This window comes from Ochlerotatus camptorhynchus, unplaced genomic scaffold (genome assembly GCF_037179485.1).
Source record: "Ochlerotatus camptorhynchus isolate MF236.1 unplaced genomic scaffold, CSIRO-AGI_Acam_v1.1 ptg000631l, whole genome shotgun sequence".
NCBI lineage: Eukaryota > Metazoa > Arthropoda > Insecta > Diptera > Culicidae > Ochlerotatus > Ochlerotatus camptorhynchus.
In genome coordinates this window covers 554,364-576,376 of record NW_027041110.1, presented here as the reverse complement: position 1 = coordinate 576,376, position 22,013 = coordinate 554,364, and the positions used below count along the sequence as shown (strand labels likewise).

The 22,013-nt window shown below is 38.0% G+C and overlaps 1 protein-coding gene across 4 annotated transcripts in view; it reads right to left on the bottom strand.

Moving 5' to 3' along the window:
• nmo (serine/threonine-protein kinase nemo) overlaps positions 1 to 22,013 on the bottom strand; it is a 288,733-nt gene that overhangs the window by 59,602 nt on the left and 207,118 nt on the right. For all 4 annotated transcript variants that reach the window (XM_065237560.1, XM_065237559.1, XM_065237562.1 and 1 more), the window contains exon 3: positions 20,494 to 20,623. In XM_065237560.1, the coding sequence (XP_065093632.1) occupies positions 20,494 to 20,623 (130 nt within the window). The remainder of the gene's footprint in view (positions 1 to 20,493; positions 20,624 to 22,013) is intronic.

The following is a 22,013-nucleotide window of genomic DNA, read 5'->3' as shown; positions in this document are numbered from 1 at the left end:
AAATGAAGAAATCTGAAGGCACAGATCGTTGACGAAAAGGACAAACAGCATTGGGCCGAGCACACTTCCTTGCGGTACTGCCGAAGTGATTGCAAAGGCCTTCGAGCGTGCAGAATTGATCGAAACGAAGGAATGGCAGTCGGTCAAGTAAGAGAGAATCCACTCAACTAACCAATAGCTCTTAATTTTTCGGTAGCTACACGTGTGGCACGTGTCAAATGCTTTTGAAAAGTCGATATAGAGTCCATCCGTCGCCGGGCTTCAACCTCTCGAAACAGAGTATAAGTGTAGCATAGCAAATTTGTAGTAGTAGAGCGGTGCTGGACAAACCCATGCTGGAACTCCGATATTATAGGATGAACCACAGTGTACAGAGCATTGTGCACTAAGGTTTCAAAGACCTTGCTAATGCAACAGAGAATTGATATTCCACGGTAGTTTTTAGCTCGGTTTCGATTACCCGCTTTATGGATTGGCACAATTGAAGCTGTCTTTCAAACATTGGGAAATGATCTTTCGCTCAGCGAACGGTTGAATATGCAGGAGATCGGAGAAGCGAGTGAGCGTGCGCAATATTTGAGCAGAGATGGGGGAATACCATCTACCCCAGGGCCTTTAGAAACATCGAGGTCATTCAAGGCTTTCATAACGTCGTCCGGTGAGAAGCGCAACGTTGGGATATTCAGGTTGTACTCGTGGATGCGATCGAAACTTGAAGGATTTAGAGGTGGTGAATTTGTGTTGTAAACTGATTGGAAGAAGCTCGCAAACAAGTTAGCAACATCGACAGGGGAGCTAGCAGCGATCCCGTTAAACTTAACTATGTCCGGAATACGATTACCAGACCGTTGTGAATTACTATGGAAAAACTTATGTTTTTGTTCATATCTATCTGACAATTCACCACATTACTATGCTTTTAAAAATGATAGCAGTGATTGTAGCAAATTTTCTCAGCTACCACTAAACCACTTTTCCATCAAATGTAAGGAACAAAAGTTATTAATGATTCAAGTCACTGATGACTATGCTCATTCTACTGTTCAGCAGGCAACATTGGTGTTTCTGGTGCGAAGTATAGAGCACAAATATCATGACTACCATGTCACACTGCAGAATACAGTGTTGCCTTCAGAGCAGCTCCCAAGCAACATTGCAAGTTTTAGCGAGGTTTTAAAGTATGCTACAAGTCTAAATTATGGTCTACAGAACCCTCATAAAACCAAAATTGTTACTTGGGGCTTGATCATGCCATAAGATTATCAATCTCTTAAACAATTAATAACAATTTAATTTGATATTTGGCTGAAAACGATATTCCTCAAAGTTGTAGCTTAGAAAATTTCCCGTAAGTATAGTTATAGAAATTTTCGAAAAAGCAATATGGAAAATGGGTAGAAGGCAATGAACAAAAAGTTTGGTTTTCCAATAGTAATTTCCATATAAACTTCGAATAGTTTGTGCCAAATTAATTTCTTACCTAATGAGTTTAAATTTTTGGAGGCAAATCAGGACCTGATTTGAAGCCGTTTGAGAACTGTGGGGCAAAAATTTAAAATTTTGCATCAGTCTAGTGACCACTTAATTTAATAAATTAAATTCTCGGTGTTTACCGGGAGCCCAACATATTTTCTAAATATGGTTATACAGGGTGCGTGACGAATTTTTGCAGTAAATTTCAAATAGTAATTTCTCATGCTTGTGCATCATGATTTAGATATATTTGGCAGCACTGGATAGCTTATATTGTTAGGTGTAAGATTTAAACAAACAATGTTGAGTAAACGTAAAGATGTCGAAACAAGAGAGCAATCTGTCAGCCGTTGTCGCTTTGTTGCGCGCCGGAGTATGCATGAAAGAAATAATTCGGTCGGTAAATGTGTCTGAAAGAACAGTGTATAATATTAAAAAAGGCTTGGGAAAGTGATAAGACGGAGCACCTGCTCATACTGCTAATAAAGCACAGAAATGGCTTACGGAAAATATTTCGTAAATTTGGGAGGAAGAAATTTGGCCCCCAAGCAGTCCCGTTGGATTATTTTGTATAGGGCGTCGTCCAACGGGATACCAATAGAACCCCTCACACCACACTTAAGTCGCTAAAAGCTAAAATCAAGGCAGTGATGACATCTATGGATCGAAACATTTTAAAACGTGCATACTGCAGTTTCCGGAAGCGTCTAACTACAGTCGTCGAAAGGGAAGGCAATTTTTTGAATAAATTTACTTACAACTTCCATATGTTGCGAAAGAAAATAAATCGCACAAAATTCATTGCTAGAATAACTAACTGGTGTATTTTTTCTCAAATATGCCATTTACTGCAAAAATTCGTCACGCACCCTGTATATGGAAAATAGCTAAATATAAGAATACCGACATGATTGATTCCAGCAATTGATATCAGCCAAAAACAGTTACAACATGAAGATGAAGACTGCACATTGTAGTCGAAATACGTAGCTGGATACCAACATTATTTAAGTGGAATTAAATGGAAATAACCCTTTTTGCTGTTTTATAGGTTTTAAGTTTTACGATCGCAACAAATTATCAAATTATGCTCCATAATTTAGAGATTTTTATAGAGTCCGAAATAAACTCGTGCTTAAAAGCCTCTGAATTTTGACGTTACTTGCAATTATTTGGAATGACACTTCCCCGAGTAACAATGTAATGCTTAATAAGTGTTCGTTCAATGAATTCAATTCAGCCTTAGTTTGAATTATTGTTGCACATTGACAGTGATGGAAAAGTTCGCAAAAAATCACTATGACTCACGATTTTTTCTCTTGGTGAACTTCGTGAAATATCGCGAACTTTTCCAACACTGCACATTGACTACGTTAACCTTTGTAAAGCTTGCAAACATCTAAATTAAGGCATTAAATAACAGTCTTTTCAACAATTGTTTCATTTCATGGAATACCGTTTCATGCATTATATTTGTTATGGGGTTGCTTTATAAGTTTAAAAATTACCGTTGCATTTTGGGATTCGAACCGGCAGTCGCTGATTTACATATGTTAAGCATATGTGTGGCAATAGGTATGATCATTAACTTGAAGCACGTCAAATTTAAGTTTAATTATAGCAACCGCTAGAGTGTTATACAACAGTGAAAAGTTGTAAACAACAAATGGTGACAGTAAAACATTCCTCAGAGTGTAATTTTTTTTCGAAGGCATTTGGATAGTATTTTAATGTCATAATTGTATTATATTTTTGGAATATGGTTTGAAAATTCAGTGCAGCGAATGTATATAAACAAATCAAAACGCAGGAATACGTCGTCACTTTAAACTTCTACCTGGAGATATTCCTAAAAAGCTTGGGATTAGAAAGGTAAGCAGCGAATTTAGAAGAACTAAAATGCCGGAAATGCAACGCGTGACACTGAGGACATTTAACAGTATTCTGCAATAGATTCATATTATTCTATCAGACTATCAAAATATTGGTAGCGCATTGCGTCTGCATTGCACTCCACAATAGAGTTAAGCTTAAATGAGTCTTGTTCAGTCTGTAGTTTACCTAATTTAATGAGGTAGAATTATGGGGATACACTTTGCTTTATGCACTACTAATCAGCTATATATTCAGCGTGGTGTTAATCAGCTTTGTACACCCCAAATCAACCAATAATCAGCTTCTGTTCATACTATTCAGCATCAATTGTTACTTGCGTAGGTCTAATTGTTAGATTAACTGACTTGAACATTATTTTATAAAACAATGAGAGCTACGAGCATTTGAGGCTAGGTCAGTTTTTCACATTCTTGAACTTTGTGAGATTTTTTACTTCAAATATTGCGTATTGCAAAAATCTCAATTTTCAAAAAAATCAAGGCTCTTGGAATTGGATACAATTTTAGCACTGGCGTTCTGTAACCTCACTTTTTACCTGTGCACCAACTTTCAAACTCAGATTTAATGCCATATCTATTCTCGAATCAGTTGAAAAATACACTTAATCTTCTAGTTTACTCGATATCTATCCAATTGCACGCAATATTTTGATATATATATATTTTTAAGTTTTGAGATTCTGACACCACGAAGCATTGGCTAGAGAATTATTGTTATAATACCTAATGAGTACTGAGGATAGTTGTACAGAAACCTAGGAATAATTCTAAAGGAATTCCGGGGAGAATTCCAATTTAACTAGACATTTCAGGTAACTTTGAAAATAATTTTATGGAAATTGTTAGGGAAAATAGAGGTGAGTTTTAATATAGTTCCGCAGAGACTATTATGGGGATTATGAACATAATTCCAGGAAACTTTAAAGCAAATCGACTGGAATTTCAGCCTCTTTCCTTCAAAGTAATTTAACTTTACGCCAAAAGTCACATGACTACAATCCTGAAACTATGCCTAATGATCTCCTACGGCTGAACATCTTCAATCAATTAATCAATCAAAGAGACATTTTGAGTAGAAATGCAGCGAAATATGGATAATAATTCCATGGAAATCTAATTTCTAAAATGACTAAAACAAATCTATGCAGATTTTCAAAATAACTCCTAATGGAATTACAGTCATACCTCGATATAAAGCAACCTCGATATAACGTAACTCGATATAACGTAACTTCCACCTCGATATAACATAACTTTTTTTTTAAGTCTAAAAATTGAAAAATATCAACCCACAATCAATTATTAACGTTAAAAATCCATTTTAAATTATTTTATACATAGTATTATTAAATTTTTCATGTAACGGTGTGTTGAATAAACATTTTTATTTTGCTTTATTATAGAGACTTTCAGCCTGTAACTGGTTTGTCCCTTTGAAGGATTAGGGCTCCTGAGGGGGTCCTGGAGAGAGAAAATAAATAAATTACATAGTGTTTGTTACAGAGTTTAAGTATCTCAGAGTTCTGTGTCGATTGTTTTAACAGTAAGGGAGGTGAACGAAGTTGTGGTTAATTTCCGAGAGAGAGTCAATGTCCGTAGCCTGCGTGGTTGTAATCGTTGTTCTTCCGTTTGACATGTCATTTAGAGAGCTGGTGTTGTCCAAGTGCCGTCGTTCGTCCGTTGTCGTGTCATTGTTCGTTGCGGGGTTCTACGTATATTGATAATAGCCTGTGTCTTTAAGGAAGTTGAGAAGTGATCTTTCCCTGTCTGGGTCATTGGATAATGCGTCTCTGATGCTGAGACCGATACCGCATTGGTCTCGAAGGTTTTTAAGTGCAGGGCAATTTATTATGAGATGCTCAACTGGCATTTTGGTTGAGCACCCCATACATTGTTTGTGGAATCCATCACGGGATCCAAGATCGTGTGAGAATCTGGTGTAGCCGCAGTGTAATCTGGACAGTACTCTCTGATCCTTCCAGTTTTTGGTGTCGGATCAGCATTTCGTATCTCCTTTTATTTTGCGTAAGAAAGGGTCTCGGGTATTAGCCCATTCCTTGTCCCATGCCGAATTGTTTTGATTCAGATTTTTAAATCCGCTGCAGGGACTTCCGGTTCCACTGGGGTTTTAGATCTGCCGATCGCTGCCAGCTTGTCCGCAGCCTCGAGTCCACTGATATTGCAGTGGCTGGGAACCCAGACATAAACGGTGTTACTGTTCGAAGCCATTCTGATTGCTTGCACCACGGTTCTTCGGACTCTCAAGGACCTTCAGCACACTTGCCGAATCGGCAATGATGGCCTTTCAGGAAAAACTGGACTCCGTAACGGCTGAGAAGATGGCAGCTGCCTCAGCCGAGAAGATCGATGTAGGCTTAGGAAGGCCTCTGCTGGTATCTAGGTTGGGGCTGAATACGCCATAGCCGAATTCTTGAATAAACATCATTTTTATCCTAGAGAGAGAAGCCAGCTCAATGACGGATGGTTTGTTTTCTTTGTCTTCTTTTTTTCTCCCCTACCCAATCGTGTTGTTGGTTTGCGAAGGCAAGCCTGGGCCCGCACGAAAAAAGTTGTTTTCAAAAGGATGATAGCCCCATTTCTAATGATCGGCCTAGTTTGCAGTGACAGTTCATGACTGGATCTCGATGACGTTTGCGTGATCGATAGCAAAGCTGTCTCCTCTCTCTCTCAGATTTTTATTATTTCAGGCATGGGAGGCATGTCACGAAAAGTTTATAAATGGAGAAATAAACCAATACATACTGGGAAATATTTCATTCGACGGAGAAAACATCCAGCAATTTTGTCTGTGATCTCTATTGTGAAAACCCAAAATGGAACATGTAGCAAAATTATGAAAGATTTTGAACAGTTATAACTCTGTCCATATCGGATGGATTTTAATTCTAAACAAGCCAATCGATTGGAAAGGCATCTACAAATCTGTTAAAATGAACACTTTATCAATTGTCAATAGGTTACTATTGAAAATTGCACGAATGTGCAACTGTTGCTATCATAATTTAAATTATCACCGCCTGCGAAAAGCGCTTTTCCTAACACAGATTTAAAAATTGATTTCACTCCGGTCTTGCCAAACGGTGTTTATTCAATCACTGCGTGTGGTGAGTGGTGGAGTTCGGTCGTCATCAGCAGCAGCAGCAGTGCTTTCGGTGCTTGGCGTTCTCCAGTACATAATGAAAGCCTGCCGGCATGCAGCTAGCTGCATGCTCTCGATTCAGCCTTCGATTCTACGAAGAAAGAGGACGAAGCCGCGACGCTACTGATCGGATTCAGTTGCGCGTCGTGCGCCACAGTGGGCCATATATTCCAAGTGCATCGCTTTCGTTCCAAACAACATACAGCTCGCCAGCTTTATCTGTATTGAATACCCTAATAGTAGCTCAGCATTACTCAACCATTACGACAAAACGTTCCTTTTCAGGACCACCAGAAATTTGTTTAATAGTTTTTTTTTCTGGACATTTCTCAAGGTCATTAATTGGATATCAGTTCCCATAAGTTTCAATCTTACATTCCATGTATTTTTAAGACAACCCTTAATTACAAAAACCAAAGTTGGTCGCGGCATGAAAGTGATTTGATTTTGATGCAGAGATGGTGCATTTTAATTCGTAAACGCCAATCGATTGGAAATTTTTTTACAAATAAGAATAAGACTATCAATTTACAAAAGGTCACTATTGAAAATTGCACGAATGTGCAACTGTTGCGATGGCGATCAAAATGATCACCGAAGAAAGAGGAAGACGCCGCACCACTACTGATCGGATTCAGTTGCGCGTCGTGAGCCGCTGTGGGCCATCTATACCAAGTGCGTCAACCTCGTTCCAAACAACATACAGCTCGTCAGCTTCATCAGTGTTGAACACCCTAATAGTAACTCAGCATTACTCAATCATCACGACAAAACGGTCCTTTTCTGGACCACCATAAATTTGTTAAAAATCTCCTTCTGCAGTTAACAAATAACATTTTTCATATAAGACCACGTAGTCCTACGTCACCATTGCGTACAACCCCATAGGACTGTGTCTTGTAGTTTTTTGATGTTTGTATAGTACAAATAGTGAAAATAGAACAATTGAACAATTAAGAAATTTAACAAATAAAATATGAATATGTCGCGTACTAATCAGAATCGCGAACAGATGGGATGAATCTATATTCTCTCGCACGGACATCACAAACTAACACTAACAATGTGTGGCATGTTTCATTAGGTTCCTAGATTCGCCTCAATGCATTACCAATGGATGAATTTGTATATTGTGTGGCAAGCACAATAATACTCTATGCCCAGGGAAGTCGAGAAAATTTTCAACCCGAAAGATTCGAACCCACCGCTTCTGGCTTGGTAATACCGTGCCTTTACTGACTAGGCTATGAGACACCGCTAGAAAACTCATCGGTAATATTAAATAAATGCAGCGGTTGTACTAAAAAGTTGATTTACTTTTTTTTCCTTCATTTATTTTCCGTCGATCTTGTTTTCCGTACTGAATACCAGTGCTACCGACGCCAGGGAGCCAGCTCCCACACCTGGACCCTACCCTATTGACCCATCAACTCATGGACCGGGGATCAACGACTTTACTTCTCTTCCGAAGGAAGGTGTCGTGATCAGAGATTTTATGCCTCAGAAATACCCCACAGGCACCGACTGGGATTGAAGCCCAGGCCTTTTGGGATGAGAGGCAATCACGTTTACCACTAAACCACCGGTGCCGCAGTTCATTCACTGTTAATATCGATTCCATGTTCACACAAACGGCACCATTTGAAATATTTAAAGTGTTTTAAGGATATAGATTTTAAACAACGAAAAGAACTAAGCACAAAAAAGACCAATCGCGGTCCTACATCAACCTTCCGTTCGTGCCCCTAGGCACAAACTCTAGTACTTTTTTTCATTTTCATATCTTTCATGTAAGCTTTGGGAACTTATCTAATAAAATTAGGAAAAATTATACAAGAAAGGTTTTGTAAGCCTGTTAGATGACTAGAAAAAAAATTGGGTCATCTTTGGGTTACAATAAACAATTTTCGATTTAAAAAAAATATTTTTTTTTGCTTCGATATAACGTAACTCGATATAACGTAACGTTGCTTTATATCGAGGTACGACTGTATAAGGATTTTGAGGGAATTCCATTAATATTTCATTCGAAGAGCAAAGATTAAATTCACTTTAATCCAATCATTTAGGTATAGTACTGAAGTGCATCGATTGATGTGATATAGCAATCCATACACAACGGGGATTCCATTAGCCCCATTTTACATTGCGCTCGTCTTAACCGCGCGGAAGAATCTACCGCATGCAGAATCGATGGATAGTCAGTAAAGAGGTACGGCATCAGCCAGATACACCTTGCATCCATCCGTACAGCTGCTGCACCATCAATTCTACACTGCCTCGATATGAGTATCTGTGTAGGTGATCCAGGCTAAGTAAATAGTGCATCCATCCACTAAAACCAGCATCTCATCATTTTGCAATCAATCTGAAGCAGTTATTGCACTTGAGAAACGTGATTATAATACAGTAATGACCCGATTTTGTCAGCGCATCAGACTTTTTTCTTTCAATAATTTCACATATCCGTAATTCCAAATCTTTCTCATGCATCTTCAAGATGGATGTTGAAGGTATACTTTGGTGCACTAAGACCACTTAAAAAAAAAAACTCATGGGTTTCGTTAAACATTAGAAAAGACTTCGACTGGCAAAATCGGGTCATTACTGCATTTGGAGCTGGAACCCCGGCACATGTATATAAATAGTGACTTGATTTTTTCGCCAGCTAAAGTATGCTCCTTCCGATTATTCTTTCCAAGAAGGTGGGAGTGGATGTCATTTGCATAGAGGAATTAATTCCCACGGAGAGAATTTCTACAGAAAATTTTCCATTATCTTTTGCAGGGAAAGAACCTGCCGGGTACGGCGAAGTTACACAGCGTAGAATAAATATAGCGAGAAGAATAAAGCAGGCTGGTTTGAAGCATTCTTTGTTTAAGAAAGCAAATCTTGGTAAATCTCTAACCGACAGTAATTTGCATGCGCAAATAAAATAACTGCTTTTATTCAATATGCATTGTTATTCCACCATAATAAAATCAAAGTTTGACACGAATCGTTAACAGCAACGAACAAACGGAATCACGGAAACTATTCAGAAAATGCGTTTACCTCTTGTACAGCACAGCCTACGTTTAACATAGTGAAGGGTGAATGCAACGAAAAATTGCATTCCACCTAGATTCACGCAGAGAGCTTAAATAAACATTAACAAATGGAGTAAAATTTGTTTCGCACAATTTGCATAATTGACTTTGCCAGTCTCGCGCACACCATGCATCGCTTGGTTCACCTACAATTTAGCAAACATTGTTTGTGTGTGTGTGCCTTGACTACTAACACGGTGTTTTCATATTTTGATCTGGTACAGCAACGAACGGTGTGATGTTTGCATTTTTACTGCTCCATTTAAACTTTTATCCTGTTAATCAAAGGTTGGATTTAGTTCACGCTGCAGTTATTTGATTATTTGATATGCGCACGGTACGGGGGTGTAAATTTATATTTTTGCACAAGCGATGATGAATTTTCCATGATTGATTCGCTTCCGACAAATTGAACACTGTATTCGTCAGAATTGGAAAATAAATCCTCTGTTAACCCGATAATTCACGCCAACGGATATAATCAATGTTTTGGAATCGTTATGCGTTTAATTAAATTAAAATAATAAACGAAACTTACACAATCTACATTCACAAAGGCACACGTGCTTGCATTCTGCCTGTTCATGCCTCGCTGCATCCCAAAAGGACTAGTATTTCTCCGGTCGGAAGTGCTCTCGTCTCTCGTTTGCCACAACTTTATCGATTCAATTGAATTCAATTAACGATTACTTTATGCACTCGTGCATAAAGTTATTCAGCAGCACCTCGGAGGCATGGCATGGTGAACTAAGCCACTTGAAGTTCTACTGTACCCACCGCTCAAAGGCAATGCACAAAGATGGTATGTTGGGTTTTGTACAGTTTAAAGTTCTTACAGCATTGATGGTGATGATTATTTAATATTAAACGTAGGTCTATACATCCATGTGTTGGTTTAAATTTATAAATGGTACTTTGATTATGAAACAAACTCTACTATAGAATGCGCAAAATGTGTGAAGATTTTAGCATTTTTTCATGGTAAGATGGTAAGGTCAGATCTTGATCCGACTAGCCTCCATTAGTGATCCATGGTGCTTCTCTGAAGCTTGATATATAGCATTTTGTTAATATATAGTTAAGGTTATTGACGACTTAAGAATTCCAAAAATATGCCAAACTCTACGAATGTGTAATTTTGTTTATGAATCCTGGGTAATTTTTCCAATTCAAATCTCTTTTAATTTTTGTGGCTCGATTCAATGAAAAAAGTTATGTATATTTTTAATTTAATTCTCAAAAGAACAACATTTCAGAACTCATAAATAAAATCATTCATCCATATTTTTTTTAAATAGAATGGAGATTTTATATTCTTGAATGTATCTTCAATTTTCAAAACTTGAACTAGTTTCATAGCTGGATACTGCTACTGAATAAGCTGAATTTGTTTTTCACTTAGCGAAAGACATTCGGTAACAATATTGCATTAAATGTATCAAATGCGTTTATGGTGAAGCTTACCCAGGGTGGCCGCTGAATTTAAGAAATTAAGTTCCCGTTTTTTCCCGGGTGCCTAACATATTTTTTTCCGGTTTCATATAAATATCAAAATATGGAAAAAAGTATTGAGTCGTTTTAAAACGCAATAGAGTTCGGTCGAGATAGCTTAAAAGATGTGCAATATGTGTACGCTGGTAAAATCGGCAAGCGTGAAGAAAGGGGCACGGTAGCTAAAAAATGTGAAAGCTTTATGGATTCTGTTCCCGTCTAGACCAAATCGAAACAACGAACGTCGCGTAAAAAAAGAATTTAATGAAAGCATAAGCGCTTTTTCGTAGCGTTTTTTGTCTCTAGGTTTAACAGATCATCGGTAGTAGAGGCTTATTCTAGTGTAAAGGGCACCACTGTGGAGTTTGAGATTGAATGAATCACAGGTCCTATTATTATTATATATTCAATGATAAATATTTGATACAGGATCAAAACACAACTAGAAGAAGCAACGTAACATCATTTGATTTTCTCTAGTGTATGTTTAACGTTTATATGACGAACATATGGCTTGGTACGTGGTACATCTTTACTACAATTGAAGTGATTCGTATATTTTTTCTTTCTTTTCCAGCTTTGGTTCAAATAGCTAAATCTATTGATCTAGACTGAATACTTTCAGCCCATCGATCGTGGAATAGCGTAGGATCCACATTGTAAAGATTCCCTATTTTCAGCTTTTCTACAGGCTGGAGTTGTTGTTTGAACCATTTAGTTTATCAATTTAATTTATCTTTATAACACTTATTCACAAGCATTGTTCCAGGTTAATTCAAGAATAGTTTGATAATGATAAATCTTCCTAATATTCACCTTACAGCTATGACCTGATCCTGTTAGCCTCTCCACGCATCAGACTGTTATTTTTCAGTAAATCCACATAATTGTGATTTCATATCTTCCTCCTTCAAGATGGATGTTTAAGATACACATACTTTTCTAGCTGACAAAATGGGGTTATTGCTGTATAATTATTCTCTTTTTTCAGCCTTCATTCAGACTGGATCTATTGATTTAAATTATTTAAGTTTTCTTCCAGCTCTTCGATAACGGAACATCATTAGATTTATTCTGTAATGATTCACTCTTACAGCTTTCACCCTGGTTTTGTCTGTTGATTTGCTTTATTTTAATTGGTTTTCAGCTCTTTGGTGTTGGCAGTCGTGGGCGGTCAATTTTGCTCATGCTAATGCTCTAAGTTTATTCTCAGCTTTTCGATGATGGAACGTCTTCAGATTTATATTATATTGATCCACCATTTTGTTTAGGCTTCAGGCAAATCCACTGATTCATTTAAAACCATGGTCACATCACTTATCAAAGTGAATCCTGATCCAACGAACCCAACTTACTAACAAAATCGCCTTTCCGGTGTCTTTTGTTGAGGTGCAGAGGTAAACACGGCCCACAAACAACAAAGGTCACTCTAATATTCCTTCTCTACTCCCACCTGATTGCAAGGACGTGACCGGCGCCGTTATTGATCTACAAAATATGGAGTCACTAAAACTTGTACAATGAGAAAGGACGGTCACTCCCAGCCCCATTCAGTTGATTCATTGTACAACTTCACTGATACTGATCAATCACGGAGTAGCAACCAATGATATGTGCAGTCAGTCTAAGCTAATATCAATATATGGAAAAAAAAAATATTTTATTTTGAATGCAGCACATCTGTTACTTTCTCGGAAGACGCTAAACTGGAACAAACAGCTGTTTGCATTGAGTTGAAGGACGAAAAGATTTTTCTCTGTACAGTATACCTGCCTCCTAATTCTGACCCTGCGCTTTACGAAACACACTCCACTTGTGTTCAGCAACTGACATCGCTTGCTAGAGCATGTGATAAGATGATTGTGTTGGGTGATTACAATCTGCCAGGCTTATGCTGGCAATATGACGAGGACATGAACTGCTTCTTGCCGATAAATGCGTCCACGGAGTCTGAATTAGCATTGGTTGAATCTATGTTGCCTACAGGACTGCAGCAGCAGAACCATTTCGTTAATGACAACGATAGGCTACTCGACTTGGTTTTTACCAACAGTTCAGCTTGTGCAGATATGTTTGAACCACCCTTACCGCTGTTGCAAATGGACAGACATCACAAACCGATCGTTTTAAAACTGGATGTTGAGAACAATTTTGTCGAAGAGGAGTCTGAATGCTTTGATTTTCATCGCTTTGACTTCACTGTGTTGAATGGGAAAATTCAGCAAGTTGACTGGGAACAATTATTAAGAACAGATTCAGTGGACGAAGCAGCTGTTCGTTTTTACGGTGAGCTTTTTGGAATCATCCGAACTAGTGTACCGATGAGTAAACGCAGACGGAAACTTCACAAAAACCAGCCATGGTGGAACGCGGACCTTCGGCACCTTCGGAATCGTCTTCGTAAATCTAGGAAACGATACTTTAAACGCAGAAGTGAGTCACGAAAAACTGAAATGCGTGATACAGAGGCTCAATACAACTCTTTAAACGCAAGATGTTTTCGCGACTACATTCATCGCATCGAGGACAACGTGAAAGCGGACCTGAAATCATTCTGGAATTACGTTAACGACCGAAAATCGACGAAAGGGATTCCTCAGAACATGCGCTACCAAGGAATGACTACCACTACGCAGCAGGAAATAACTCACCACCTTTGTCTGTAACGTACCTGGACAGTATTCCGCAGTATGATGTAAACGTGCCACGGATGAATTTTTCACCAAACGATGTACTGCTCAAGTTGCAATCAATCGACGGTTCAAAAGGCGCTGGGCCTGACCAATTGCCTCCATTTGTCGTTAAACATTGTGCGAATTCTCTAGCGTTACCTGCAAGCATTTTGTTCAACCGTTCACTTAACGAGAAGTGCTTTCCTACGATTTGGAAATCTGCTTCAATCACACCAATTCATAAATCTGGTTCGCTCAACGATGTAGAGAATTATCGTGGGATCTCCATTCTCAGCTGTCTGCCGAAGATCTTCGAAAGCTTCGTGCATGATGTGCTGTACCAGTCTACCAAATGTATAATCTCTACTGAACAACACGGTTTCATGAAAAAGCGCTCGACCACAACGAACCTGCTAAGCTATGTATCGACTCTTGTGAATAGGATGGAAAAACGACAGCAAGTCGACGCTGTATACGTGGACTTTGCCAAAGCTTTTGATAAGGTGCCACACATCCTTGCAGTTGAAAAGTTCAAAAGGATAGGACTTCCTGAGTGGCTGACACAATGGATTCTGTCTTATCTCACAGGGCGCAGTTCTTCGGTGAAAGTCGGTGAGTCCTACTCTGTTCCATTCCAGGTTCATTCCGGAGTGCCTCAAGGCAGTATCTTGGGACCTTTGCTGTTTGTTTTGTTCATTAACGACCTCTGCATGAAGATAAAATCTCCAAAATCCTTGTATGCTGACGACCTCAAGTTTTACCGAGTAATCACGTCGCTGGTAGACTGCTGTGCGCTTCAAACGGATATCGACGGACTTCTGGAATGGTGCAGTTTGAATGGAATGGAAGCCAATATCAAGAAATGTTGCGTGATTACATTCAGTCGTTCACGTACACCGATTGCTTTCGAGTACAGAATGGAAACTTGTTGCTTGAAACGTACGAGCACCGTTAAGGATTTGGGGATTCTCGTTGACAGCAAACTAAGGTTTGTCGAACACATCGCTTCAGTAACAGCCAAAGCGTATTCTCTGCTGGGATTTTTGAAGCGTAACACGAAATTCTTTGAAGATGTGTACAGTCTAAAGACGCTGTATTGCTCACTTGTACGCAGTGTTTTAGAATATGGGGTGCAAGTCTGGGCCCCGTACCATGCAGTTCACATCAATCGGATTGAACGAATTCAAAAAAACTTTGTTCGATATGCTCTTCGAGGCCTTCACTGGAGAGATAGAACGAACCTGCCATCATATGAAAGCCGTTGCATGTTGATTGATCTACCAACACTATCAAGCAGACGAGTATTCCTTCAACGCATGCTCATCTTTGATGTCCTGACAGACCATATCGACTGTGCAGACATACTTGAGAAACTCCGCTTTAACACACCGTTTCGGGTGACGCGGCAACCGGAGTTCTTCCGCCGATCGAATCACCGTACTGACTATGGAATGAACAACCCTCTGGATGTCTGCTGTAATCGTTTCAACGAGGTTTCCAATATGTTTGATTTTGGTATGACTAAAACTGTGTTTAAGCTTAGAATTAGTAGATAAGTTATTTTTGTCTGTACGATGTTTTTATATATCGAAGATTAAATACATAAATAAATAAATAAATAAAACCGGAAACATCCTCCCCCCTCCCTCTCTATTAAAAACACAAAATAAAATTTCAGAATTTCGAAAAGATTAAGGTAATTTAATGAAGTTCGAGTGTTAAAAGTCTCAGAATTTTCAAATGTATCTAAGTACGATGTAAATTATTGGAAAGGCACTTGACTGAATAGTCTCGGATTGAAGTTTTGTTTGAAGATTGCATGACAAAATTATTATGATTAAGAGTCTAGGTCAGCTTGTCACATTCTTGAACTTTGCAAACTATTATTGTGTGTTCCATTTATGGCCTATATATAACTCGGCTCTGTAAAGTTTATTCGATTGAGCCTGTACAAATAGAGTAATTATTAAAAAAAAAATTATGGCCTATGGAATTTCCATAGACCATAGTTGGAACACACCATAATACGGACGTATACCAATAACTGGTAAAACTACCCTATATGACTACAATCCTGAAGCTACGTCTAATGATCACCTACACCTGAATATCTCTTGTTGTGTTGATCAATCAAACAATCGAGAAATTTTGAGGAAAGCTGCAAGGATATATGGATAATAATTCTTTGCTGAATTTCTTGCTAGTTTCAAACCCACTTTCAAGATAATTCTTATGAGAATTTTGAGGGAATATCAAGGAATTTTCGGGAGGGTTTAGCAAGAAATTTTGAGCATATTTCCAATGAAACTAAGAGTAGTGCTTCAAGAGAATCGAAAGAAATTCCCTAGGGAATACTACGAAGAGTTTCAAGAGAATTCCAAGAAAATTCCAAGAGATCTACTCTAGGGCATTGTTCAATTCTGTGGTGAAATCCAAGGAAATTTTTCTAAATGACATAACAAGAGACATAAAGAGGTGTATACCAAGTGAATTCTAAAGAAAATCATGGTGAGAAGTTTAACAAATACTCGCGAGAATTATTAAAAAAGCGAAGATAAATGAAAAGTGAATTTCAGTATTTTTCTGGATGGAATTTCTGTTCTGTACAGAATCCCGAGGCTGTTATCGAGAAAATTTGTAGGGAATACCGAACAGAATCATAATATTAATGAGGGGAATCCAGAAAGTAAAAGTAATGCTGAAGACTTTTTGGAATGATCCTAAGCAAATACTTCACAAACTCAGGGCTGGTAGCGATCACTGCTGTCAGAAATAGTGATTTTTAGTGACCATGTTGAATAAATAAGTGACCAAATAGTGACTTATAGTTGTAAAAATAGTGACTAAAAAGTGACCTAAGGCGAATCAAATAAATGTTTGATGTTTTAGACTTATTCAATTATTATCCCATAGATACTTATGTACGATATGAACTTAAAGCGAAAGATTCAATAGAAAGTTTATAACCAAACCCACGATACTAGCTTCAAAAATCTGGAAAACCGGGAACCCTCAGGAATTTTTGTGTTTTCTTAAAATACCTGGAAATCTCAAAGAATTAAAAAAAATCTTGCTAAGGATAATTTAAAGAAAATAATGAATTTTAAAATGCAACCATTTAATTTTTCTCATTATTTTCATTCACACATTGAGCTTTAAAGTAGATTAATCTTCAGTAAGAAATAAATTTAAAAATAAATAAATAATTATTTTTGAAGTTTCCGAAGTTTGTCTAAATTTATGGAACTTTTGTGCTCCCGCAATTTTCATGGAATTAGAACGGAATAATTAATATAATTCTATGATTTTCACTGAATTTCTCAAGATTTTTCGGATCTTCATAAAACTTCCCTTAAATTACCGACACTAATTTAAAACTTCTACTATAGTCTAGACTTTCATGGTTCCTAAACGATTACTGAATTTGTTTAAAGTTTTCTAGACTTCCCTGAATTTGTCAGTATTTTTTAAGAACCCGCAACTTTACTGAAATTAATTATTTGCCTTGTAGTTTCGAAAATGTTCCTTAAGTAGTATAACCATTATTAACACTCGATTTTCCCTGAACTTGTCTATGTTTACCTGAAGTTCAATTTGTTTAATAATCCAGCAAATTTTCTGATACATGAATACCCTATAATTCCACGGAACTCCTTGTTGCTGCAAATTTGTTTAAGTTAATTGGATTATTTTGAAGCTATCTGATCGTCCTCGAACTTCGCTGAATATCATTAAACTATCTAAAAATATCTAAATTGAAGATATTGATGCTTGCTAAAAGTTCTCGCTTTTTTAATAATGGAACTGATGAACGTTGATGTTCTCTAATCAACTTAGCTAAATTTGCGCATTTTTTTAAGTTCTTGAAATCTCCATGATATAACACCCTTAAAATACTCTCACGTTTTCCGGATGTTCATAAAATTTCCAGGAATTCTCTCGGAGCTTTGCTGCTTTTCGGAAATTCACTGAGTTTCTCGAAACTTCTTTAAGGTTTCTAAAACTTTTGAATTAGACTAATTTAGTGTTGAAAAAGACAAAAACCAACGCTGTTGGTCATAATACCGTGTGGCGCGTATTATCCCACTTCCCCTTGTTACATTAAAAGTGATTAGCCTACTTACTGTTCATCTGTAATCTTTGATTGTTCTAGGTTTTTTACATTTGTGTTTCTTTGAAATTTATGTGAACTTGCTAACAATTTGTTTGTGTATAATCTTAAGATTAGCTTAAAACTAACGTAAAACTAGCTAACTCACTATGTACAGAATGTTATTTTAAGGTGTATGTACATTTGAGGGAGGAGTCGCTGATGGTATTTTAACGGTTTTTTCAAGGATTTTATGGGTACACAATCTAGTTGACTGAGGGATTTGGAATTTATTTATTTATTTATTTAAAAAAATCATCTGACAGTAGTTGCCTGAATGAATAAAACCTAGATAATACACAAAAAAGCAACAGATAAACAGATTACAAAAATAATCACAATCTTCTCAATCGGTTTCGAAATTGGTTCGATGTTTCTCCGAATTCAAATGCTTCTTCCACAGCGGAGAAAGCCCAAATCATCGCAGACATTGGCGCATGGTATCCATATACAGTCCGATGGAATCTGGGTTGTAGTAAGGATGTTTGCCGCAACATCCTTTGCGGAACACGGAAGTTTAATTGTGAAAGCAGTTGAGGGCAGTCCACATCGCCATTTAAAAGTTTCGCTACAAATAAGGCTTGTTGCATTTTTCTTCTGTGTTCCAATGTGTCCAGGTCCAATAGCATGCATCGGTCTGCATAAGGTGGTAAATTCATTGGATCGCGCCACGACAGGCTGCGCAAAGCCATCCTAAAAAATCTTTTCTGAACACGTTCTATTCGGAGATTCCACACTAGCTCATATGGAGACCAGACCACTGATGCATTCTCAAGTATGTATTGCCTTCAAGCAGTGAGGGTCTTTGAAATCTCGTGAAATCTTCGAAATAAATCCCAGTTGGCGATTTGCCTTAGAGATGATCGAGAAATAGTGAAGATTGAAGGTCAACTTTGGATCCAAAATAACACCAAGATCAGTCATACGTTCTACTCTGCGAAGCGTTACATTGTCAACGCAGTAGTCGTAAAGGATTGAACTCTTAGAACGGTGAAACGTCATTCCTGCACACGTTGGAACGCTGATGATGAGCTTATTGCGACGGCACCAATCCACAAACAAATCTAACAGAGCTTGAAGACGATGACAATCCTCAATCGAGTGAACTATGACGTATAGCTTAAGATCATCTGTATACACGAGCTTGCATTCAACTCCCAACAAAGCTGCTACATCGTTTAAGAATAACGTAAACAAAAGTAGACCCAGGTTACTTCCCTGAGGTACTCCAGAGGTACTGGTAAACGTAGAAGAGACACAAGATCCTAGTCGTACTCGAAGAGTTCGTCCAGTCAAGTAGGAATGTAACCACGACCTAAGTTACTCAGACGCCCTTAGTCGGGAAAGCTTGCATAACAAAATGATGACATGCTCAGATTGAGAGACTTTCGAGTGAAAAGACAAAGCAATGAATTGCAACCTAGTTTCAATGGTTTCTAGTTCAGCCGAACATCATTGGCTACGGTACAGGGAGATACGCATAAGATCCTCTTAAGATAGTAAGATTTTGTTTGACATCATTTCGTGTTTCATTTTATGAGCATAAACGGCGAGCTCGTATTCAATCACTGGCTGGATGATTTACTTGAAGACAGCAAGCTATGAACATGAAACTTGAAGATCAACTTGTTGTCCAAGGTAAGCCCGATATAAACCACCTCGCTGGACCATTCAATAGTGAAGGCTCCTAAGCGAATACTTAAAATTTCAGGCGGAATCAGTCTAGCCCGTGGGCCTAAGGAAATCAAAGGATTTGTTGACTGAACGAGGGTTCGTGGATTTTCCAGTCCCTTGTCACGTGATTACAGATGGCCATCTGGTCGTTTTGTCTTCCAAAGGTCTTCAATGAAGCTGTTTCACCCTGCTGCAACAAACCATCAGGCAGAACTTTATAACCGGTAAAGTATCAGCAGACATTGGTAATCCTTGCACTGATGGTGGGTTCCATTCACATCACATCACATCTCAAGTGCACCTTCAGTGAAAACACAGACATTTTAAGATTGATAGGGATAATAATCGCATTAAACTTTCTATTTTACAATGGTACTAGTTCCAGGCCAAATAGGATACAAAAATAAAAATTTTAAATCGACCTTCTCAGATTAGCGTAATTGTGTTCCAAAAATCAGTCAATTTATTCAAAATGGCATCTTTGGCGTTTTTCAATTAATTGCAACAAAGTTGTTTAGATAAGTGAAGTCTTTTTGAAAATTTAAACTTGAAATTTTTAGTAATTTTGCACAGGAGCGATTCCAGACGAATTTGCAAATGCATAAATTTTCGTATTTTTTTATTTGGCTTTATTTTTGGCTTTTATTAGATCTCATGGAAACTGGGCCGAGGATCAAAATTCAAATCCCGATCTAACGGTACAAGGATGAATCAACTTTCATCAGGTACATCAGACTTTTCTTCACCAAAAGTTAGTTTGGAGGCTTACTAAATCGGTGCTGCTTAATTAAATCGGTTGATTTTAAAATATTCTGACGTAGAGCATTTTTCAAACATGTTTACATAGGAAGGTCTCTGTATATATATAGATGAACTGAAAAATACTTACATTATCGTGCTTGAAAAAACACAACATCTTGAGCTCGCGGAAAACACGTTTCGATGACACCAACGACTGGAACACGTTTGGCAGTTTCTTCAGTGCGACCCGTCGTCCATCGCGGGGATCTGTGACGGCCCTGTAGGAAGAAAAGCAGAACAAGGAAGAACATGGTTAGTCCTCGTGATCTTTCTCTGTACTCCTGGAGCATGAAACAAAGAGCGATTCATTTTCATCAAATCACTCAAGTACAACGATAGCATTGGGATACATATAGCAGATGGGCATCGATTGCTCTTCGTGTTCACAGCGGAAAAAAGGAAGCCGCTGATAATTTGATTGGAAAACGTGAAACGTGATGTCACAATTTGCACTGCGTTATAATTAATAATCCAACCATCGTTGTCGTTGTCATTATTGTCGGGCGCACTCGTTGCAGCATGGAATGCAAATTGGATCCGATAATCCATGGTTTGAACGTGCGAAAAATTTATAACAAAATGTGACAACATGCTTTTCACGTTGTCGTTGTCGTCGGTAGATTGGTTGGCTGGTTGGTTGATTTGCCATCAAGACACATTCCAGCGCGACAGTAGTAGTTTTTCCCACAGCAGAAGTGCAGAAAATAAATTACTCCGATGGTCAATTCAATGAGTTTTCCATGGACTGATGGTGACGCTGGAAATCGGAGAATGTGGCAGAGACGAAAATTAATTCAAACGTCTATCAGCGTCAGCGTTTCGATGTAAAGTGTGAATGATCTTTGAATCGAGAATTCTTGTCACTTTTAGATTTTAAATTTAATTTTTTGAAGTTAACAAGTGTTACAAATGATCGAAATTTTAATGAGGGGTGTGCGGTAGGTCACGAGCAGCCAAGAACAGAAACTGCTAAAATTGTTGATTGAAGCGGATGACTCTTTAGTCAACATTAAGATCTTGCAATTGACTGGGGTAGGACTGCAGACCGAGAAAAGCTACCGTCACCCAAGTTCATCATTTTGAACAATGACGACAAGTTTTTGTACAGAAATTCCAACTTAGACCAAATCTGCACTAGACCTCTGCTTGCTGCCTGAAGCCGCAATTAAATGGAAAATTGAATTCAATTTTACTCTTCACTGACGAAGCACTAATTGCACTGCTTCCATCTATATTGGGACTTGGCGTGCCTCCACAGAGCGGATCGTAAAATGAGGACACTTCACTCAGTTAGTGAGTGTACTGTACACGTTTGCACCATGACACCCGATGCAGGAACGTTATGTCGTTAACTTTATTCACATCTTATTGAGTAAGTAAAATCTGTCCCTATGGTTGTAGCTTTATGATTTAAGATGGAAATGAAACAACATTATTTTCTTATAAACACTTGACAATATCACAGGAAAACAGACGTAAATAAAGCAAGACCATGATGAAAGCGACTGGGTTCAATTCCCAACTCGGTCTAGAAATTATTTGGGTTGACAGATTTCTCGTCTTCCCTGGGCACAAAGTATCATTGTGCTGGCCACATAAATTATACTA